The sequence below is a fragment of the Scyliorhinus torazame genome, chromosome 6 (genome assembly GCF_047496885.1).
Source record: "Scyliorhinus torazame isolate Kashiwa2021f chromosome 6, sScyTor2.1, whole genome shotgun sequence".
Classification (NCBI taxonomy): domain Eukaryota; kingdom Metazoa; phylum Chordata; class Chondrichthyes; order Carcharhiniformes; family Scyliorhinidae; genus Scyliorhinus; species Scyliorhinus torazame.
Genome location: NC_092712.1, coordinates 142,630,943 through 142,655,455, shown reverse-complemented (window position 1 = coordinate 142,655,455; position 24,513 = coordinate 142,630,943). Strand labels below are relative to the sequence as shown.

General features: G+C 45.6%; 1 protein-coding gene across 2 annotated transcripts in view; it reads left to right on the top strand.

Moving 5' to 3' along the window:
• hus1 (HUS1 checkpoint clamp component) overlaps positions 1-24,513 on the top strand; it is a 58,735-nt gene that overhangs the window by 25,081 nt on the left and 9,141 nt on the right. Inside the window, exons 5-7 of one of the 2 annotated variants that reach the window (XM_072508839.1) lie at positions 8,294-8,368; positions 22,818-22,917; positions 24,253-24,384. In XM_072508839.1, the coding sequence (XP_072364940.1) occupies positions 8,294-8,368; positions 22,818-22,917; positions 24,253-24,384 (307 nt within the window). The remainder of the gene's footprint in view (positions 1-8,293; positions 8,369-22,817; positions 22,918-24,252; positions 24,385-24,513) is intronic. The other variant, XM_072508840.1, reaches the window with a different exon arrangement.

The following is a 24,513-nucleotide window of genomic DNA, read 5'->3' as shown; positions in this document are numbered from 1 at the left end:
GGCCCAGCCAGCGACACCCACATCCCAGGAATGATTTTTTTAAAAAGTGGGTTTCTTTTTATTCACATTATGGAAATTAACTGAGACCACACCTTAATTTATTTCACTTAGATAATAAATTATGCTTTTTCTAGTGCTTGAAAGGACTTTAGCACGGCTGCTAGAATTTTATTTTAGTCTAAAGTTCCTCAGGACACGGGAACAGGAGGGGAATGTTTGTCTTGTGATACAGTATGCAAGGCAATGCAAGGAAAGACATGTGCTTTTAAGAAGCTGCGTAGTGACATCGCTGTGTGTAAGGCTGGAGGATAAAAGGAACAGCCTCCATGTTCGATGTTCACTATCGTCTGTGTCTAAAGAAGAATATGGAGGCTCAGAGTAGGTTTCGGCAAATAACTAAAAATGATGATCAAAAACTGGTAGATGTATTTAATAATTACTTCACTTCACAAAAGAAAAGGCTATCACAGTGGATATCAGTGTTTGAAATTGTTGAAGATGTGGTAAGTAATATTTTGCTGAATTTGAGTTACGGTAGTACAGCTAAAGGAAGATGAGCTATCAGGGACCGTTGGGATGTATCTTCAGATCCTGAGGAACAAAATTACACTGACTCCATAAATTATTTTCCATGGTGCTCTTCAGTGTAGTTGTGCTGGAAGACTGGAAACTGGCCAGCATAATACCTATTTTTAAAAGGTGAGAGTGTTCATCTGAGTTTAAGACCTGTGGTTGGAAAATTTAAGTATTTCTACTTAAGGATTATATTACTAGATAATAGGAAAATAGAGTGAGGGAAAAGACGTGGATTTCAAAAAGGGCGAGTGACAAAGTTCCAAACAGGAGATTCGCCAGACAGGGTAAAGAGGTATGATCTTAGGGAGTGGGTAGCCATTTTTCATAATGTATACAACAACTTGTATTTATATAGCACCATGAATGTAATAAAATGTCCAGAAACGTTTCACAGGAACATTATAAATAAGATATGACACCGAGCCACGGGAGATATATGGGCAGCTGATTAAAAGTTTGGCTAAAAAGATGGGTTTTGAGGAGCACATCAAAGGGCGATTGAAAGGCAGAGAGATTTAGGGAAGACATTTAGAATATAAGGCCAGGGAACTTTAGGCATGGCCAACAATGGTGGAGTATTTAAAAAAGGGGATGCTCACTTTTGCTTGTGACCATGGAGTGATTGGTCACATAAAGGGCTGTTCCTGTTCAAAGTCACAGAACAGGGCCCTTTTTACCCAGATCCGGGTGGAATTTTGATGAAAAGGCGTAGGTGAAGGTTAGAGGAATAGTTTACCCCCCCTGGAATGGTATGTCTTCTGATCACCGGACCCGGCAGAAAACAGTGAGAGATTTGGCTGGAAAGTTGAAACAGTCTTGTGTTTCACAGACAGTCTCTTCCAGCATGCAGGCGGGGGAGGGCAAGCTGTAAGGCTCCAGATACAGGAACTGATGACTTTTATCAAGGAGGAATTCCATAAGCAGAGGAAAGAAATGCATGAGGAACATGCAAAGGCCATTGCAGAAGCTGTGGCACCCCTGAAGAGTATTTGGAGCAGATGGAGAGGTGTTTGGAGGTGCAGGGGTCACAGATTCGGGAGATTGAAGGAGTGATCTCAGACCACAGCGATCGTGTGGTTGCTCTGGAGGCGGAGGTGGGGCTCCTAGGAGACCTTTGTAAAACGCTGCGGGCAAAGGTTGAGGAGCAGGACAATACCTCGAGAAGACAGAACCTGCGAATAGTGGGCCTACTTGTAGGAGTGGAAGGTGTGAGTGCCACGAGGTACGTCTCGAGGATGCTGGCTGGACTGGTGGCAGAAGGGGTGCTAGATAAGGCACCTGAAGTGGACCGAGCGCATAGGTCTGTGAGGCAAAAGCCTAGAGCTGGGGAGCCGCCGCGGGCGGTGATTGTGGGACTCCATAAATTTGTGGAGAAAGAGAAAATTCTACGGTGGGCCAGGGAGAAGCGTAGCTGCGACTGGGAGGGAAATAACATCCGGATTTATCAGGAGCCGAGTTGGCAAAACGGCGGACAGGTTTCAACAAGGCCAAGGCGGTGCTGTACCGGCGGCAGATCTGGTTTGGGGTGCTCTACCCGGCGAAATTATGGGTGACGTTCGGAGGCCGGGAGTATTATTTCGAGACCCCAGAAGCGGCCGAAGACTTCATTAAGGAGCATAAACTGGGGGAGAACTGAGTGGACAATGCTTGGGAACCGGGGTGCTGGCACTATGTAATGATTGGGAGCATGTTTGAAGCGGGTGTAGGGATTGGGGGATTTTCGCCTTTTTTTGTGGAGGGTGGGTTTTCTGTTCAATATTGAGATTGTAAGGAGTTGTAGGGGTGAAAAGTTTATGTGGGGATGGATGTTCCTATCCCCCCTCCTGTTTTATCGGACTGTTTGAGTTTAACATGTTTGTTTGCTTTTGGAGAAGGCTACCTGGAGTTAAGGAGAAGTCCTTGTTTGGGTGGGGGAGGGTAAGACCAGCAGGAGGCCTTCTTCTTTTAGCTGAGGAGTGAGGGGGGGAGAGGGATGGGGAGGTCATTAGGATGTGCCTTTGGGCAGGGGCAGCCGCGCTAGCAGGTTATGCTGGTGAACGGATGTGAGGTGGTGGGGGAGAAGGCCAAGAGGGGTGGCCGGGGGTGGGGGGGGGGGAAACGGGAAGTGGGGGGGGGGTGGAAGAAGGGGAAGGGAAAAAGCAGGGGGGGGTGGTTTCTGCGACGCGGCAGGGGGTGAGAGATGACATGGTCAAGGGCGAAGAAAGGGGCCATCTGGGATGGGCTAGGTACAGAGTGGAATTAAAGGGGCAGGAGTTAAGTGGGGAAGATGACAGACTGTAGAGGGGATTGGAGGCGCAAGCCTTCGGTAAGGTTGGTAATGCGGAACGTACGGGGAATGAATGGGCCGGTTAAAAGGTTGCGGGTGTCCGCGCACCTCAGGAGCTTAAAAACAGGGGTTGTCTTTTTGCAGGAGATACACCTCCGTTTGAAGGACCAGGTTAGGTTAAGAAAGGGGTGGGTCGGGCAGGTTTTTCACTCTGGGTTTGATTTGAAATCGAGGGGTGTGGCGATTTTAATGAGCAAAAAAATGGGATTCGTGAGTAGGAAGGAGGTGAGGGATCCAGGTGGGAGATATGTGATTGTGAGTGGGGTATTGGAAGGGGCCCCGGTAATGTTGGTAAATGTGTATGCCCCAAATTGGGATGATGTGGGTTTTATGAGGGGGTTGCTGGCAGCAATCCCGGATTTGGCCACGTGCCAGTTGATCATGGGAGGAGATTTAACTGTGTCCTGGAGCCGAGGGTGGATAGAACGAACCCCAGGTCAATGGGTAGGGTACGAATGGCAAGAGAGCTGGGGGGTTATCGAGACGATGGGTATGGTGGATCCATGGCACTTTCAGAACCCGGGGGAAGGGAGTATTCCTTCTTTTCACACGTCTATAAGGTGTATTCGAGGATTGATTACTTTGTAGTGAATCGGGAGATTTTGGTTGGGATGGAGGGGGCAGAGTATGCGGGGATAGTTATATCGGACCATGCACCCCACTGGCTGGATATTCGGTTCAGTACGGGACGAGAGCAGAGGCCGGGGTGGAAGGCGGATGGAGGTTTTTGTGATAAGGTGCGGTTGGCGATTAGGGATTATGTGGAGTTCAATCAGAATGGGGAGGTGTCGGCGGGCATTTTTTGGGAAGCACTGAAGGCAGTGGTCCGGGGAGCAATTATCTCATTTACGGTTCGTGCGAATAAGGAAAGGAGGGCGGAACATGACCGTCTAGTGAGCGGGATAGTGGAGGTGGACAGGGAATATTCGAGGGTGCCCACCGTGGAGGGATTGGCGAGGAGGAAAATGTTGCAGGGGCAATTTGACAGGCTGTCAACGGGGAGGGCGGTAGGGCAACTGCGTAGGGCAAGAGGGGTGCAATATGCGTATGGGGAGAAGGCGAGCCGCATGCTGGCGCACCAGCTGCGGAGGCAGGCTGCGTCCAGGGAAATATTGAAGATCCGGACTGGGGCTGGAGATGTCGTGTGAGAGCCAGGGAAGATAAATGAGGCATTTAGAGAGTATTACCAGGGACTTTATGAGGCAGATCCAGGAGGAGAGGAGGGGGACATGGGGTGGTTTCTGGACGAGCTAGAATTTCCCCAGGTGGAGGAAGCAAAGAGGCAGGCGTTGGAGGAACTCTGGGGCTGAGGGAGGTGCTGGATATTATCAGGGGTATGAAGTCGGGGAAGGCCCCTGGGCCGGATGGGTACCCGGTAGAATTTTATAAGGAATGTGCGGCGGACCTGGCACCACATCTGTTGGGGGCGTTTAATGAAGCACTGGAGAAGGGGGAGTTGCCGGAGACGACGAAGCAGGCAGTAATCACACTAATCCCAAAAAAGGAACGATCTGGTGGAATGTGGGTCAAAAAGACCCATATCACTATTGATCACGGATGTGAAAATATTAGCTAAGTTGTTGGCGTGGAGGATGGAGGATTGTGTCCCGGGGTGGTAGCAGAAGATCAAACAGGCTTCGTGAAGGGCAGGCAGCTCGTGTGTAATATAAGACGGCTGTTGAATGTGGTGATGAATCCATCGAGAGCTCTGGTACCGGAGGTGGTGGTGTCCATGGACGCAGAGAAAGCATTTCATCGGGTGAAGTGGCGGTACTTTGAAGTTTTGGGAACGTTTGGGTTTGGGCCAAGATTTGTGGCATGGGTGCGGTTGCTGTATGTGGCGCCAAGAGCGAGGGTGAAGACGAATGATATGAGCTCACAAAGCTTTGACTTACACAGCGGTATGAGGCCGGGGTGCCCGCTGTCGCCGCTGCTGTTTGCGCTGGCCATAGAGCCATTGGCGATGGCTCTCAGGGGGTCGGCAGAGTGGCAGGGGATAATGAGGGGACAGAGGGAGCATCAGGTGTCGCTCTATGCCGATGACCTCTTGCTGTATGTTTCAGATCCGTTGGAGAGTATGGGAAGGATTATGGGCCTGTTGGCAGGTTTGGAGAGTTCTCGGGATACAAGCTGAATGTAGGGAAAAGCGAGGTATTCCCGGTGAATGAGCTGGCACAGTGGGCTAATTTAGGGGGGGATGCCATTTACAGTAGCGAGGGATAGGTTTAGGTACTTGGGGATTCAGGTAGCGAGGGAATGGACGGGGCTCCAAAAGTGGAACTTAACAAAGCTGGTGGAGGAGGCCAGGGAGGATCTTAAGAGGTGGGATACACTGAACTTAACATTGGCGGGGAGTGTCCAAGTGGTGAAAATTAATATTCTGCCGAGGTTCTTGTTTATCTTCTAGGCTCTCCCTATCTTTATACCAAAGGCCTTTTTTCGGAAAGTGGACACAATTATCTCTGACTTTGTATGGGCGGGGAAGGTGCCGAAGGTGGGGTGGACCCTGCTACAGAGGCAGAGGCAGCAGAGGGGATCGCCAAACTTGCTTCATTATTATTGGGTGGCGAGTGTGGACAAGGTGCGGTGGTGGTGGGAAGGAGAAGGGGTAGAGTGGGTTAGGATGGAGGAGGAATCTTGTAAGGGGTCTAGTTTGAGGGCTATGGTGACGGCAGCATTGCCAATGGCTCCGAGTAGGTATTCAGGGAGCCCAGTGGTGCAGTCCACGGTAAAGATATGGAATCAGCTGAGGAGGCATTTTAGGGTGGAAGGGATGTCGGTGCTAACGCCGCTGTGCGAGAATCATGGGTTTGAGCCGGGGGTTGGATAGTGTATACAGGAGGCGGAGGGAAGTTGGGTTCGTCAAGGTGAGGGATTTGTATTTGGAGGAAGGGTTTGCCAGTCTGGAGGAGCTAAGGGAGAGGGTAGAGCTGCCAAGGAGTAGTGAGTAGGGAGTAGTAATCTACAGGTTAGGGACTTTGCACAAAAGGTCTGGAAGGGATGTATCCCTAGATTGCCGGGATACACCCTGCTGCTTCTGGATGTTGTAAGATGCTGGGGATGTTCTGGGTGTTGTAAGACTTCGTACTGTGCTCACCCCAGTCCAACGCCGGCATCTCCACATCATGGCTTCTGGATGTGGAAGGGGAGGGAAGAATTGGGGATATATATAGGTGGCTGGGGGATCAGGGAGGCGAGCTGGTGCTGAAGATCAACGAGAAATGGGAAGCGGAGTTAGATTGGAGATCAATTGGGGAGTATGGAGTGAGGCACTGCGAAGGGTAAACGGGACCTCCTCTTGTGCAAGGATGAGCCTGATACAGTTTAAGGTGGTTCACGGTGCATATGACTCTGGTGAGAATGATTGGGTTCTTTCAGGGGGTAACAGATGAGTGTGAGAGGTGTGGGCGGGGGCCAGCGAATCATGCGCACATGTTTTGGGGTTGTGAAAAATTGTGAAGATTCTGGGCGGGAGTGTTCGCGGTCTTAGCCAGGATAGTGGAGGAGGAGGTGGGCCCGGACCCTTTGGTGGCGATATTTGGGGTTTCAGAGAAGCCGGAGCTCATGGAGAGGAGGAAGGCCGATGTCATAATCTTTGCCTCTCTGATTGCACGGTGACGGATTTTGCTGGAGTGGCGGTCGGCTTCGCCACCGGGGGTAGCAGCATGGGTGGGTGACCTGTATGACTTCCTGCGGTTGGGGAAGATAAAGTATGAGTTAAGGGGCTCAGCAGGGGAGTTTGAGAAAAGGTGGGGGATGTTTGAAATGAAATGAAATGAAAATCGCTTATTGTCACAAGTAGGCTTCAAATGAAGTTACTGTGAAAAGCCCCTAGTCGCCACATTCCAGCGCCTGTTCGGGGAGGCTGGTACGGGAATTGAACCGTGCTGCTGGCCTGCCTTGGTCTGCTTTAAAAGCCAGCGAATTAGCCAAGTGTGCTAAACCAGCCCCTAGCGTGTTTGAGGAGCTGTTCGTCGCAGGGGGGTGGGTGATGGGGAGGGAGGCGTGGGGGGTGAAAAAGGAGAAAAATCTGTAGAAACTATAGTTGATTGTTGGGAAGAATGTTTCCCAGGGTTTTTATTTGCTGTAACCTACTTTGATACAAGTTTGAATGAAATGCGTTTTTTTAAAAAAAGGGGATGCTCATAAGTTAAGAATTAGGGAAGGGCAGATATCTCAGACGCTGTGGGGGTGGAGGAGGTTACAGAGATAAAGATAAGTGAAGCCATGGAGGGATTTGAAAACAAGGATGAGTATTTTAAAATTGAGTACCAGAGAGAGAGAAACATTTTAATTATATAACTTCACATGGGAGCCAGGAACGGAAAGTGTGTGGTCAATAATTTAGTGGAAATAGGATCAAGAGAGCAGAAGAGATCTCATGGAAGAAAATGAGCTCAGTGAGGGCATGAGAGGAGAGAGGAGAGAAACTGGAGAAAGGTATAAATTCACGGTACAAACTGGGTGAACAATAGAGGCAATTCAGCCTGCTGTTGCAGTGTTGAAATTTCTCACTGTTTATTAATATGGTGGTCAGCAAGAGAATGTTTGCAGTGACCTTTCTGAAAGTGCATGTTGACCCTCTCTGCCCTTAGCATGTGCCATCAGATCCATACCCTTACCCCCGATGCTGACAACCACCACAAATCCATTTGTGATCCGTGCAAACCGGTTTCTCAGTTCTGTTAAATATCAAGTTTTCCATCATCCTGTCTGATCAGAATGTCCTGATAATAGAAAACCCATCCTGTCCTGCAGAGTACTCCATAGCACCGGCTGTGCAAAAAACCAGGGTTCCGGCCCTGCCACACAGCTGCATCTGTCTCTGTTCATTCGTCTTGCACATTATTTTAGAGTTCAATCACCTTTAAAATTGGTGAGGGAGTGGAAATTAAATATGCATAAGATATCTCAGTTATGGGTTTAACAGAGTAAGTACATGACACAATTTAAATTGTGCATTTGAATTCCTGCACATCCCAACATACAATTTCATGAACTGGAATTTGCCTTATTCAGTATCTGTAATCATTGACTCTACTGTTATTCTTGCCAGCATATACACCACTAAAACAGCAGCTCCTCTGGCTCACACTGCGATCTGTTATTTTTCCACAAGTATTTTGAACTAATGGCTCTTAATGTTGCTTTCAGAGTATAAAACCTACTGGAAACCAAGTTTATTTTTGCAACTTTTTTTTTACAGCATCAGCACAGTGCAGCATATTGACTGGTCACAGAAGCTCAGTTGTTTCCAAAAAGTGTATTATATACTTCATAGTTTTCAACTTTTTAGTACTTAGTGGATATGAATGGAAACATTTTCGAAATTAATTCAGCTACTGTTTGAATTTTCTACATTTGTAAACATACTTGTCATTAATTTTTAAGGTCAGCATTTATTTACCAGTATTGAAGATCATGAAGAGTGTTGTGGAAAGAATGAAGAATCTTGCTAACCATGTGGTAAGTTTGTATCTTAAATGCTGCATTGATTAAGTTTTTATTATGTTTGTTTTTGTTTCCATTTGTTGAACCCATTGCCAACTTAATTGCTGAAGGCAGCATAAGTAACATTGTTGAAGTATTTCATTTTCTTGTAAATAAACACAATGAATAAGGGGTATGGAGCAGGCCATTTAGGACAGAGATGAGGCAAAATGTCTTCACTGGGGATTGAAAATCTTTGGAATTCTCAAACCCAGAGGGCTGTGGCTAGCCAGTCATTGAGCTTATTAACACTGAGATTGATAGATTTTGCACACTAAGAGATCAAGAGATGTATGAATACGGTGGAAAAGGGTAATGATGTCTTATTCTTAGGCAATCACCCGCTAATGAGTACGATTGTCCACCTAAGAAACGTCGTTACTGGTCATGGGTTCTGTAATTCATATATCTGATTATATTGTGCAACTTTAGTGCCTGTTCAATCTGTTAGCGCGAATCATGAACAGTTTTACATCAGCATGCTGCACTCTTGAGTTGCCTGTACTGCCATTCTCTGCAGAAGGATGATGGTTACAGGTGCACTTGTCATTTGCAGAACTGACTTCACTGAATGGGCGGCACGGTAGTGTTGCTCTTATTAGCCTTAGTTTTATTCGCTCTAATTCTGTCACCTTTGCTCACGAGTCGCCAGGTATCTTTCTGATACCGCCACGCGGTTCAAGCTCAAGTAATGATTAATAATGCAGCACACCGCTTAGTAAAAGTTAAATCAACGATCATTTATTATATACAGCAATAAATACTTGTACAATAATCCTACTTCTAGACTACTACCTACCACTAAAGGCCAATACTTAACTTTGGTGATGGCCCACCAGGTCAGGGAAACGAATGGTCTATTGAATTGGGACTGGCCTGCGGGATTCAAAAAGGCTGGTACGAGTCGATAGTCTGGAGCACCTATCTGGTAGCGATCGCTGGAGTAAGACTTACTTGTTTTCCTTGTCGAAGGGTCTCGAAGGTTGCGAGCAGGAGAAGAAGGGTCGATCTGAACTTGGCCCCTATTTTTATAGTCCCCAGGGGCTTCCCGCCTCTCGGGGCGGACCTTGACCCTGGTTCCAAGTGATTGGACTTGGTCCCAATCACTTGGTTCGATATGCTCCAATAATGGGGCGATTCCTTGATCGGGGGCTGGTCGTCCACCTTTCTTTGTCTCAGCCCCTGCTGGCGCCAAAAAGTCTGGATCGGCTTTATGTTGCTAATGTGTAGCAATTGTTCCCGGGGATGGCTGCTTACTATGCAGATGGCTGGGTTGTTGTGATGTTAATGGCTGTAGGTATCGGTCTGGGCCGACTTCCCCAGAGCCGAATACACTGTTTTGCCTGCAGCTGTCCATTTGAGTCCTGTTGGCTGATTTTCCCATCAGCCGCTTCCGTTCGCCATTTTAAATCGGGGTTTGACCATTCTAATCGGGAATCAGCCATTTTAGGTGGCTACAGTAGCACAGTGGTTAGCATTCTTTCTTCACAGCGCCAAGGACCTGGGTTTGATTCCCGGCATGGGTCACTATTTGTGCGGAGTTTGCATGTTCCCCCGTGACTGTGGCTTTCCTTCGGCTGCTCCAGTTTCCTCCCACAAGTCCTGAAAGGGACTTAAGTGAATTGGACATTCTGAATTCTCCCTCTGTGTACCCGAACAAGCGCTGAAGTGTGGCGACTAGGAGATTTTTGCAGTAACTTCATTGCAGTGTTAATGTCAGCCTACTTGTGACACTAATAAAGATTATTATTATGGAATGTGCTGCTGATCAGCTCTTTGGCATTCCTTTGTGGATTGGCCTTCTGAAGCAGTGTTGTGCTTAGGTATTTTTTGTTCAGAATCTGCATTTTTTTCAACATAACAGGTCTGCTGTGGAATTTCAAATGGTGAGACTGAGGACATAATTGTTTCAGGATAGGGATGTATGTTCTCTGCAATGGCACATAGTAAATAGAACATAGAACATTACAGCACAGTACAGGCCCTCAAATGAGACATTCATTTTTTATTAAATGTCATTGAGAAATTTTTGCTGGTGCTTTGGAGATTAAATTCCACAACTGTACACTAAATGAGGGGATGGAATTTATTTGATTTTCTGATTAAGTATTTATTTAATCTATTGTTTGATTATGAATTTATCTAATGATCATTCTTTATTTGTTTATTTTTACTTATCAATAATAAGTGGGCATTTGATTAGCTGCTCCGTGCCTTAGGTTATTTTTCCATGTTACTGAAGCCCATAACTATTCCCTAACATTGGGTGTTTGGCAATGCTGCATTAAAGCTGTTAAGGTGTAAGAGTATGGGGGTATCTTTTGATCAAAAAGCAATGTTGAGCAGGACCCTGACATTTTTGCTGAACTAACACGGTGGAACAGTGATTGGAACTACTGCCTCAGCCCCAGAGATCCGGATTCAATTGCGTCCTTGGGAGACTCTGTTCTCCCTGTGTTCCTTGGGAGACTCTGTTCTCCCTGTGTCTGTGTGGGTTTCATCCAGATTCTCCGGTTTCCTCTCTCAGTCTAAAGATGTGGATAGGTGGATTGGCCATTTCAAATTGCCCCTTAGTGTCTAAAGGTTAGGTGGGGTTACAGGGATAAGGCAGGGAAGTGGGCCTGAGTGGGTGCTCTTTCGGAGAGTTGGTGCAGACTCGATGGGCCGAATGGCTTCCTTCTGCACTGTAGGTATTCTAACTGGACAAGAATGTGTGTTTTGGCTCACTGATTTTTGGTATCTGTTAGCGAGGGTGTTAGGTAGTTCTTGGAAGTGTATCACTTCCAAAGCCTCAAATTTGTTTTTTCAACTAAATGCGAATTAGTATCAGGAAGACAGTGTCTCAACTTAAAATGCAATCTGACATTTATGCGGTATCTCTCATTATCTTTTAATTGCAACTTCATTGTTCCAAACAATACGTCATGTGTTCTTGCACACACACATACACTTGCTCTCTCATCCTCTTGGTCTTGAGTAACACCTGAATAGCGCATTTGAAATTTGTCCTCCAGCTTTAATTAATTTTGAAAAATAACCAGATTTGTAGAGCCTGAGAGAAATATTTAATACTTTGTCTTGCTTCTTTGTTCGTGTGCGTGGAAAATTGTGCACATGACACGTGCTCAAATATCTTTCGGTGATGGTCAAAATCTCAAGTCGAAACATTGGCTTTTTGGAGAGGTTGAACCTTTCAAGGATTAAATGATAGTATGGAAAGACATAGTAGACATTTAAGTGGATACACTTTGCTACATATTGTCAAATATGTATTTTTTTAATGTTTTAATTTATTCAGTTCCTTATTACAAGCATTAGACAATCTTAATTACTAAAGGAGAAAATGGTGTGCAAATAATTTTTGAAGTGTTTATAATTCAGTTGATTAATTAAACTAACAATGGGTTGACGTATCTTTTTCCCATTACAAAGAACAAAGAAAAGTACAGCACGGGAACAGGCCCGGCCCTCCAAGCCTGTGCCGACCATGCTGCCCATCTAAACTAAAATCTTCTACACTTCCTGGGTCCGTATCCCTCTATTCCCATCCTATTCATGTATTTGTCAAGATGCCCCTTAAATGTCACTATCGTCCCTGCTTCCACCACCTCTGGCAGCAAGTTCCAGGCACCCACTACCTTCTGTGTAAAAAAACTTGTCTCGTACATCTCCTCTATACCTCACACCTTAAACCTATGTCCCCTAGTAATTGACCCCTCTACCCTGGGATAAAGCCTCTGACTATCCACTCTGTCTATGTCCCTCATAATTTTGTAGACCTCTATCAGGTCACCCCTCATCCTCCATCGTTCCAGTGAGAACGGGTTTATTCTACCGCTCCTCATAGCTAATGCCCTCCATACCAGGCAACATCCTTGTAAATCTCTTCTGCACCCTCTCTAAAGCCTCCACATCCTTCTGGTAGTGTGGCGACCAGAATTGAACACTATACTCCAAGTGTGGCCTAACTAAGGTTCTGTGCAGCTGCAACATGACTTGCCAATTCTTATACTCAATGCCCCGGCCAATGATGGCAAGCATGCCGTATGCATTCCTGACTACCTTCTCCACCTGTGTTGCCCCTTTCACTGACCTGTGGACCTGTATACCTAGATCTCTGACTGTCAATACTCTTGAGGATTCTACCATTCACTGTATATTCCCCACCTGCATTAGACCTTCCAAAATGCATTACCTCACATTTGTCCGGATTAAACTCCATCTGCCATCTCTCTGCCCAAGTCTCCAAACGATCTAAATTCTGTTGTATCCTCTGACAGTCCTCATCGCTATCCGCAATTCCACCAACCTTTGTGTCGTTTGCAAACTTACTAATCAGACCAGTTACATTTTCCTCCAAATCATTTATATATACTACGAACAGCAAAGGTCTCAGCACTGATCCCTGCGGGACACCACTCGTCACAGCCCTCCAATCAGAAAAGCACCCTTCCATTGCTACTCTCTGCCTTCTATGACCTAGCCAGTTCTGTATACATCTTGCCAGCTCACCCCTGATCCCGTGTGACTTCACCTTTTGTACCAGTCTGCCATGAGGAACCTTGTCAAAGGCCTTACTGAAGTCCATATAGACAACATCGACTGCCCTACCTGCATCAATCATCTTTGTGACCTCTTCGAAAAATATCAAGTTAGTGAGTCACGACCTCCCCTTTATAAAACCATGCTGCCTCTCGCTAATACGTCCATTTGCTTACAAATGGAAGTAGATCCTGTCTCGAAGAATTTTCTCCAGTAATTTCCCTACCACTGACGTAAGGCTCACCGGCCTGTAGTTCCCTGGATTATCCTTGCTACCCTTCTTAAACAAAGGAACAACATTGGCTATTATTGGTTGAATAAACTCTGTTTGTTCTCACTGGAACATCGGAGGTTGAGGGGCGACTTGATAGAGGTTTACAAAATTATGAGGGGCATAGACAGAGTGGATAGTCAGAGGCTTTTCCCCAGGGTAGAGGGGTCAATTACTAGGGGGCATAGGTTTAAGGTGTGAGTGGCAAGGTTTAGAGTAGATGTACGAGGCAAGCTTTTTACACAGAGGGTAGTGGGTGCCTGGAACTCGCTACCGGAGGAGGTGGTGGAAGCAGGGACGATAGTGACATTTAAGGGGCATCTTGACAAATACATGAATAGGATGGGAATAGAGGGATACGGACCCAGGAAGTGTGGAAGATTGTAGTTTAGTCGGGCAGTATGGTCGGCACGGGCTTGGAGGGCCGAAGGGCCTGTTCCTGTGCTGTACTTTTCTTTGTTCTTTGTTTCTTTGTTCTCCAGTCCTCCGGGACATCACCTGAAGACAGTGAGAATCCAAAGATTTCTGATAAGGGCTCAGCAATTTCCTCTCTGGCCACCTTCAGTATTCTGGGGTAGATCCCATCAGGCTTGGGGACTTATCTACCTTAATATTTTTCAAGACGCCCAACACCTCGTCTTTTTGGATCTCAATGTGGCCCAGGCTATCTACACACCCTTCTTCAGACTCAACATCCACAATTCCTTCTCTTTGGTGAATACTGATACAAAGTATTCATTTAGTACCTCGTCCATTTCCTTTGGCTCCACACATAGATTCCCTTGCCTGTCCTTCAGTGGTCCAACCCTTTCCCTGGCTACCCTCTCGCTTTTTATGTATGTGTAAAAAGCCTTGGGATTTTCCTTAACTCTATTTGCCAATGACTTTTCGTGACCCCTTTAACCCCTCCTGACTCCTTGCTTAAGTTCCTTCCTATTTTCCTTATATTCCACACAGGCTTTGTCTGTTCCCAGCCTTCTAGCCCTGACAAATGCCTACTTTTTCTATTTGACGAGGCCAACAATATCTCTTGTTATCCAAGGTTCCCAAAATTTGCCGTATTTATCCTTCTTCCGCACAGGAACATGCCGGTACTGAATTCCTTTCAACTTACATTTGAAAGCCTCCCACATGTCAGATGTTGATTTACCCGCAAACATCTGCCCCCAATCTAGGTTCTTCAGTTCCCGCCTAATATTGTTAGATTTAGCCTTCCCCCAATTCAGCACATTCACCCCAGGACCACTCTTATCCTTGTCCACCAGCACTTTAAAACTTACTGAATTGTGGTCACTGTTCCCAAAATGCTCCCCTACTGAAACTTCTACCACCTGGCCGGGCTCATTCCCCAATACCAGGTCCAGTACAGCCCCGTCCAAGCCCCTAGCATTAAGTGAGTCCCAGTCAATATTGGGAAAGTTGAAGTCTCCCATCACAACAACCCTGTTGCTTTTACTCCTTTCCACAATCTGTCTACCTATCTGCTCCTCTATCTCCCGCTGGCTGTTGGGAGGCCTGTAGTAAACCCCCAGCATTGTGACTGCACACTTCTTATTCCTGATCTCTACCCATATCGCCTCGCTGCCCTCTGAGGTGTCCTCCTGTAGTACAGTTGTGATATTCTTCCCTAACCAGTAGCGCAACTCTGCCACCCCTTTTACATCCCCCTCTATCATGCTTGAAACATCTAAATCACGGAGCGTTTAGCTGCCAATCCTGTCCTTCCCTCAACCAGGTCTCTGTAGAGGACTACCGGTGACGGCAGGCGGGAGGCAGCCGCACATTGGAGGGCTCCCGTTCGGGAACAGCATTTTCAGTGTCTAACGCCCGGTCCCAGAGGTAACAGAGGCGGCAAAAGCAGGGAGAAGGCACAGTGAAGCGAGATGTCGAAAACAAGTACAAAAACTGCTGTGAAAAAAGCAGCTGAAAGTCCGTCGGGGAGTGGAAAGGTCACTGCGGGGACGGCAAGAAAAATGGAGGCTGGGGCACCAGGGGAGGCCGCATTGCCCAGGGCTGAAGAAATGACTAAGGCAATGGCCGCGGAACTCGAAAGGCAGTTCACAAAACACATGGAGTCGATGTGGAAGGTGAGGGCGGCGGTATTGAGCGCAGTGGCGGAGGTGCGGGAGCAAGGCGAGGCGCTGAAGGAAGTGGAAGAGACATTATTGCAGCACCGTGATCAAATTAGCTCGATGGGGAAGGAGATGCGGAAAGTGATAAAGATCAACAAGGGGTTGCGAGCCAAAATGGACGACTTGGAAAATAGATCCAGGCGACAGAATCTGAGGATTGTGGGTCTTCCCGAAGGAGTGGAAGGCCCGAGGACGACTGAGTATTTTGTGCCACGATGTTGGCGAAGCTATTGGGGGAGGATGATGATCCCTCCCGATATGAACTGGATCGGGCTCATCGGTCATGGAGGCCTGTACCAAAGGAGAGTAAGCCGCCAAGAGTAGTGACTCTGTGTTTTCGTAGGTACAGTGTGACGGAGAAGGTCCTGTGCTGGGCAAAGAAGAAGTGGGTGGTGCAGTGGGCTGGAGCTGGTATACGCATATATCAGGACTTTACGGTGGAGCTGGTGAGGAGGCGGGCTGCCTTCAGCCGGGTGAAGAAGGCACTACATCATTAAGGTGTAGTGCGGCATCGTATACCCAGCTAAGTGTGACCTACAAATCCAAGGACTTGTATTTCGGGATGGCGGGAGCAGCGGAGGAGTTTGTGAAGGCAGAAGGACTGTGGCTGAATTGAGAAGTGGGCATGTACCGATGTAGCCTCGTGTAGCTGTATTTTTTTCACTGTGGCGGGTGTATGTGCTAAATGAGCCAACGTTGTATGTACTTGGAGAAGAGGGGATTTTCCTTGCAATGATGGTTCTTTGGAGCTTGGGTGTGTATGTGGGGTTTGTGTGCTAAAGGCGATTTCTTGGTTTTCCTGGGGCCGGGCAAGGGGAAAAGAGACCCGGGCAGGGGGCCTCCACGCTGGCCAGTTTAAGCTGGCCAGTGAATGGGAGTGAGGTGGGGGAAGGGGCTACAGCCATCGGAGCCTGGCAGAATAGGTCCCGATGAGTCTAGCTGGGGTGGAAAGATGGGGGGAAGGAACAGAGATTGGGGAGGAGTTTGGTAAGAGGAAGTGGAGGGGAGGAGTTGGGGAAGGGTGGGGGGATTGGATGGCATTGAATGTTAGGGGGGGGAGGGACTCTATAGGTTAATGGTTAATGGTGACCATAGGCGATTCCTAAATCCTTTTTCTTTAATTTCTCCTTTGTTTGTCCCACCGTGGGAGGGTTTGTTTTATTTGATGCTTATATTGTTAGGTGGGTCGTTGCTTGGGGTGGTGGGAGGATGGGATCGTTATTGTTGATAAGGAAATTGACGTTGTATTTGTTACCATTTACTGCTTGTGGGTGGGGTGTAAATTCTGAAGAAAATGTGAAAATGGAGAATAAAAATATTTTGCAAAAAAACAGGTCTCTGTAATGGAAACAACATCATAGTTCCAAGTACTAATCCAAGCTCTTAAGTTTATCTGCCTTACCCGTTATACTTGCATTAAAACATATGCACTTCAGGCCACCAGTCCCGCTGTTTTCAGCAACATCTCCCTGTCTGCTCTTCCTCAGAGCCATACTATTCCCTAGTTCTCCCTCAATGTTTTCACCTTCTGACCTATTGCTCCGGTACCCACCCCTTGCCATACTCCCTTCCGTGTGACACTAGCAAACCTCGCCGACAGGATATTTATGCCTCTCCGGTTTAGATGCAACCCGTTCTTCTTATACAGGTCCACCTGCCCCGGAAGAGCTCCCAGGGAAATCCTCCCTCCGACACCAGCTGTTTAGCCACGTGTTTAGCTGCTCTATCTTCCTATTTCTAGTCTCACTGGCACGTGGCACAGGGAGTAATCCCGAGATTACAACCCTAGAGGCCCTGTCTTTTAACTTTCTGCCTAGCTCCCTGAACTCCTACTGCAGGACCTCATGCCCCTTCTTGCCTATGTCATTAGTACCAATATGTACAACGACCTCTGCCTGTTTGGCCTACCCCTTCAGGATGCCCGCTACCCGTACTGAGACATCCTGGACCCTGGCACCAGGGAGGCAACATGGCATCCTGGAGTCTCTTTCACGTTCACAGCAGCGCCTATCTGTGCCCCTGACTATAGAGTCCCCTATGACTATTGCTCTTCTGTGCTTTGACCCTCCCTGCTGAACATCAGAGCCAGCCGTGGTGCCGCTGCTGCTGGTTTCCCCTGATAGGCTATTCCCCCCAACAGTATCCAAAGTGGTATACCTGTTCGAGAGAGGGACAACCACAGGGGTTTTCCTGCACTGACTGTCTGCCCCTTCTGGTGGTCACCCATCTCTCTGCCTGCACCTTGGGTGTGACCACATCTCTATAACTCCTATCTATGGTGCTTTCCGCCACCCGCATGCTCCTAAGTGCATCTAATTGCTGCTCCAACCAAACCACACGGTCTGTGAGGAGCTGCCATTGGTTACACTTGCTGCAGATGTAGTCGACCGGAACGCTGGAAGCGTCACAGATCTGCCACATCTCACAGTTGGAGCACTGCACCCTGCTGAGTGACATTTGAGTACTAATTAATTAATTTAAAGTAAACACTTGAATTATTGTTCGATTGAGTTACAATTAACTATATGTCCTGACACTAGATGATTTTTACTGTAAAATTAAATGCTAAATACCATTCACTGCCCTCGGGTTTAGTTACTCCACTATCTAGTTAATCAATTAGATTTTTTTGTAATATTATTATTTTTTCAAATTCAACAGATTCCCAACCAGCCAATCAGGTCACAGCTTTACTGTGATGTCACTTACAGTTTTTCCCCCACACACAATTTGAACAGGAAATAAGAATCACTTACCTTCCCAGGATGCTCTCTGGTTCTCTCCCTGCAGATTAACAGTTACAAGCCAGGAGAAAGGAAACAAAATGGGAGGGAAAATGTTTACATACAGAATCCATTCTAAATGGCTGCATGGCATGTTTCTATTATCAATATTTTACAATGAAATTGAAGTCCCAGAGGACCAGAGCCTACTCTTCCCCTTTTTGAGAGAGAGCTGACTGGTGGTGATTTAATCTGTTAGTCACTACTCCTCATGCGGGGGACAAAATTGAGAAGGCGGGGCCTCAGCAAGTACGGCAATTTAGCCCGTGTTGTTGCGTGGCTCCGCATCAGAAACCAGTCGTCCAGCCAACTCAGCTAACCAATCCCCAATATTTTACATTACAGAAAGCATTAAAAGGACAAAACTAAAGGCTCTGTATCTGAATGCGCATAGCATTTATAACAAAACATATGAACTGAGAGCGCAGATAGAAATAAGTATGATGCTATGGCTGCGGGATGATATAGATTGGGAACTAAATATTGAAGGATGCATGACATTTGGGTAGGAAAGGAAGATAGAAAAAGGTGGTGGGATGCCTCTGTTGATTAATGATGGTATTACACAACGGAGAGGGTGACGTACGTTCAAGAAACCAGATGTGGAGACAATTTTGGGAGAGATGAGAAATGACAATGATGAGGTCACTTGTGAGAGTGCTGTACAGGTCTTTGGTCGGACTGAGTATAAAGAACAAAGAAAAGTACAGCGCAGGAACAGGCCCTTGGGCCCTCCAAGCCTGTGCCAATCATGATGCCCTAACTATTTCCTCCCTATTCATGTACCCATCCAGATGCCTCTTAAATGTTGCTAATGTGCCTGCTTCCACCATATCCTCTGGCAGCACGTTCTAGGCACACACCACGCTCTGTGTGAAAAATTACCCTGCCCATCTCCCTTTAACTTTCCCCCTCTCACCTTGAACCTGTGCCCCCTTGTAATTGACACTTCCACCCTTGGGAAAAGCCTCTGACTATCCACCCTGTCTATGCCTGTCATAATTTTGTAGACCTCACTCAGGTCTCCTCTCAGCCTTCGTCTTTCCAGTGATAACAATCCTAGTTTATTCAACCTCTCCTCATAGCTAACACCTTCAAGACCAGGAAATATCCTGATGAACTTTCTTTGCACTCTCTCCAAAGCTTCCATGTCCTTCTGATAATGTGGTGACCCGAACTGCACATAATACTCCAAATGCGGCCTAACCAAGGTTTTATATAGCTGCAACATGATTTTCCAACTCCTGTGCACAATACCTTGGCTTATGAAGGCAAGCATGCATATGCCTTCTTAATCACCTTGGCCACCTGTGTTGCCATTTTTAGGGGACTGTGGACCTGCATGCCCAGATCCCGCTGTATGTTAATGTTCCATGGGTTCTGCCATATACAATATAATTCACACCGAGATTTGATCCTCCAAAATGCATCACCTCGCATTTGTCCAGATTAAACTCCATCTGCCATTTCTGTGCCCAAGTCTCCAATCTAAGTATATCCTGTTGTATCCTCCGACAATCCTTGGCACTATCAGCAACTCCGCCAATCTTCGTGTCATCTGCAAACTTACTAATCAGACAACCCACATTTTCCTCCAGATCATTTATATATACTACAAACAACAGGGGTCCCATCACTGATCCCTGCAGAACACCACTAGGTACAGATCTCCATTCTGAAAAACATCCTTCCACCGCTACTCTCTGTAATAATAATAATAATCTTTATTATTGTCATAAGTAGGCTTACATTAACACTGCAATGATGTTTCTGTGAAAATCCCGTAGTCGCCACACTCTGTTCAGGTACACTGAGGGAGAATTTGGAATTCCCAATTCACCCAACAAGCACGTCTTTCGGGACTTGTGGGAGGAAACCGGAGCACTCGGAAAGTACGTGCAGACTCCGCACAGACAGTGACCCAATCCAGGAACGAACCTGGGACCCTGGCGCTGTGAAGCAACAATGTTAACCACTGTGCTACCATGCTGCTGTCTTCTGTAACCAAACCAGTTCTGTATCCATCTAGCCAGCCCACCACAAATCCGATGTGATTTTAGTTTTTGCACTAGTCTGCCATGTGAAACCTTGTCAAATGCCTTACTAAAGTCCAGGTAAACTACATCAGCATCCCTTCTCTCATCAATTTTCTTAGTCACCTCTTCAAAAACTTCAATCAAGTTGATGAGACATCACCTTCCCCGAGCAAAAACTTGCTGCCTGTCACTAACTAGTCCAATTTCCTCCAAATGTGTATATATCCTGTCCCTCAGTATCTTTTCCAAAAGCTTCCCCACCACTGATGTCAGGCTCAACGGCCTATAATTTGTTGGATTATCCCTGCTTCCTTTCTTAAACAAAGGATTAAATAATGGGAGCTTGTCAGAAAGGTATGGGATTATCATGCAGGATTTTAATCTGCGTAGTGTTTTAAGGACAGTCTCTTCGAACAGCACATTCTGGAGCCAACCGGAGAGCAGGCTATATGCTATTATTTAATCTCTTGTTGTGAAACGAGACAGGATTAATTGATGATCTCATAATGAAGGCATTCACAATATGATGGAATTTTACATTCACTTTGAGGGGAAGGGGAATAGGTCCAAGACTAGTATTTTAAACTTAAATAAGGGCTATTATGAGAGCATGAAAGCAGAACCAGCTAAAGTGAACAGGCAAATGAGGTTAAAAGATATGTCAATAGAGATGCAGTGGCAGACATTTAAAGGGATATTTCTGAATACTCCGATACATGCCAACAAGAAAGAAAAATTTGAAAGGGTGGGCCCATCATGTTCATGAAAAAAGGTAGAGATAGTATCAAACAAGAAAAACATAATTGCACAAGGTTGGGCATCGAATTTATAGTACAGAAGGAGGCAATTCAGCCCATCGAGTCCACACCGGCCCTTGGAAAGAGACTAGACAAATATCAAGAAAGAAAAGTGGTGCAGCGGAAGCATACTGGGCCCATAGCCCAAACGCCAATGAATCAAAGCCATTCTCTATTATTGTTCTGTTAAGAGGGTTTGGAAAACCACAGCACAAAGAGAATATCTGCTCGAAGCAAAGAGGTAATAGCAACGGGAATGATGACCAATTGTTGTGCTCCATTTAGGACGGCACGGTGGCACAGGGTTAGCACTGCTGCTTCACAGCACCAGAGACCCGGGTTTGATTCTCACCTCAAGTGATTGTGTGGAGTTTGTACATTCTCCCCATATCTGCATGGGTTTCTTTTGGGTTCTCCAGTTTCCTCCCACAGTCCAAAGAAGTGCAGGTTAGGTGAATTGGCCATGCTAGATTGCCCCTTAGAGTGCGATTGCAAGAATCGGGCGGGGATTGGGCGTAGGTGGGGTGGTCTTTTGAAGGGTCGGTGCAGACTTGATGTACCGAGTGGCCTCCTGCACCGTGGCTATTCTGCGAATGGGTGGGTTGTCTTCTGAGGAAATATTGGACAGGCTAGGCTAGGCTAGGCAGTTCAAAAGTGTAAGAGGTGACTTGATTGAAACCTTCAAGATCCTGAAGGGGCTTGACAGGGTGGATGTAGAGAAGATATTTCCTCTCATGGAAGAAACTCGAACTCGGGGGTCGCCATTTTAAAAATAAGAAAATAGTCCATTTTAGACATGAAATGAGGAGAAAGTTTTTCTCTGAGAGAAGTGAGTCTTTGGAATTCCGTTCCTCAAAAGGCAGTGGAAGCAGGGCCTTTGAACATTTTTAAGGCAGAAGTAGATAGGTTCTTGAAAAGAAAGGTTATCTGGGTAAACAGGATTTTACAGTTAGATTAGATATGATATTGTTGAGTGGCAGAGCGGGCTCGAGGGGCCAAGTGGCCTATTCCTCCTAATTTGCATGTCTGTAATTTTTTTACATAGGTGTATACCATATCCAAGATTTGTACCAGTTTGTTTTTATATTTTTAAAGTTAATTGCTATGAAATCTTGGAGTTAGCATGTCGCTGTGTTGGCCAGGTCCACCTCACCATTTAATGTCTACTTGTGCTGCTGCCATTTGGCCAGTATTGGTATATTGATTTTATGTAACTCACTCATGGCACAGTTGTCTAAAATAACATCAAAGCAGGCTGTGCCAAATGTTGGTAATGACATAAATACACTTGGCAAAGTTGGAGATCATTTTCAAATTTCCATTCCAGGTGTTTACTGTAAGTATAATTTTAGTTCACTTATCTTAATTCATAGAGGGGAATGAAAACTTTTCATCTTGTTTGAAAATCCCACTTATCGAGGGTGTTGTCATTGTTTTGGCTGGAATTCTGTCTATACACCATTTTGAGGCAAACAGTAAAGTAGAAGTATTAAAAATTACAGATTATTGGCCCACCAAGTTCAAGTGACTCATTTTATATTTGTACATGTAGATCTTGTGACTCGATTTGGCATGCTCTCCTTCGGTGGCTGATTAAATGTTGAATGCCTTGTGGTTTTCAAGGATTATTCTTTCATTGGTGGATTTGGATCCATGAAAGGGAAGGGCAATGATCCAGCAGTGGGGCAGAATGTTGCTCCTGCGAGGTGGAAAATCTTGCAACTCCAAGTGGAACACCTCTTCTAATTATTGCCTGCATAAATTCAACCTTCAGCTCTCAAAACTGTCACAATAAATTGGAGAGTTTTCAGTATTAGCGCTAATGATAAATTTAAGTGAAAGACTTGATAATTTTGCCTTCCAGGTTATTGAAGCCAATCAGAATGGAGAAATGAATTTGAAAATTGATACTGATTTAGTGTCAGTGACGACACATTTTAAAGATCTTGGGAATCCCCCTTGGGGTAAGTGTGTAAAAATATTTGTGCAAATTTGGGGGGGGAAATCTGGGAAAGCTTAAAGTTTGTCAAATTCCCAGTAAAGTTTAGAAGGTTTGCAGAACTGAGGTAACTCCCACTTAACATCTATTTTGATGTTCTAAATTGGGAAATAAACTTGCAGTTCAGTGGAATGAGTATCCAGTGTAGTCAGTGTACTATTGGAAGACTGTTATCTCTAATTCCTCGTTTGTTTCAGCCCCATCTTATTTGGAACCTGCATTTTTTTTCTGCCCACTAAATTCTATTTCCTCTATACTGTTTTATGTATATAGATCTATAGATATATGTGTGCACATATAAATGTACTTCACATCTGACGGGGAGTTCCCTCCAAGTGTGAGCCATGGTAGAGAAACACGCGTTTGATTATTTATTAGTTATTCTCAAATTTTGATGTTCTCTATTTTGATGCATCTTGTCATACTCTTATTTTCTATTGTTGACTCACTTTTGTCGCTTGTAAATCACCACTGAATGCTAAAATATGGAACAAGCAATGGGTAAAACATAAGCATCGTAAACATAATAAATATTAACACGGAATCATGAATTTATTTTACCACGCTAAATTATCTAAACTGATGTCTTGCAATTTGGAGCTTATGCAAAATATATGATGTCTCTTGTCTTTTACTGGGAACTGCAAAAAGTATGAGGACTGGTTGTTTCCAACAGTAACTCCGTGTCACTGAATGTGTTACTTGGAAAGTCCCAAGCTGTGTCTGCCCAACCTGGGTAACATGTAGCCAAAAGAAAGCCCTTGATACCAAGGAAAATGTGTCTGGGTCATATTGATGATGGCAAATGAGGATGGATTTCACTGGAGATAATTGGTGCTAGATGTCCTGGCTTTGATTCTGTCATGCGGCTACTGCCATCCAAAAGTGCTTTTAACCAGACCAGGCCATTAGACATATTATGAAAATCTGACCATGAATCAGTTCCTTGAAGGGTTCAGAGGGGCAATTCTTTTCACACAGAGGGTGGTGAGTGTTTGGAACGAGCTGCAAGAGGCAGTAGTAGAGGCGGATACAGTTTTGTCTTTTAAAAAGCAGTTAGATGGGTAAGATGGGTAGAGGGATGTGGCCCAAATGCAGGCAATTGAGACTAGCTTAGTGGTAAAAACTGGGTGGCATGGACAAGTTGGGCCGAAGGGCCTGTTTCATTGCTGTAAACCTCTATGACTCTGAGTTCATTTTTCTATTGCACCTATAACATTTTCAAGTTCAGTTTTAGCATCAAACTTATAATCAAACTGATGTATAATCCAGCTGATGTGTTAAATATTATTCCAAACAGTTGAAGAGGGTACGCAACCTGATTCCTTCCAAATAAGAGATCCAGCGATCATGGCTGAAGCAAGGATAGACATAAAGAGACTTCTTCAATTTCTTGCTGGACAGCAGGTCAATCCAAGCAAAGCCATATGTAGTGAGTTGAGATTTTTTTTCTCCAACTGTTAACAATTTTAAAAATATATATTTTTATTCTCCTTTTTCAAATTTTCCCCTATATTTACACCCACCAACAATAAGCAATAACGAATATAATGTCAATCCC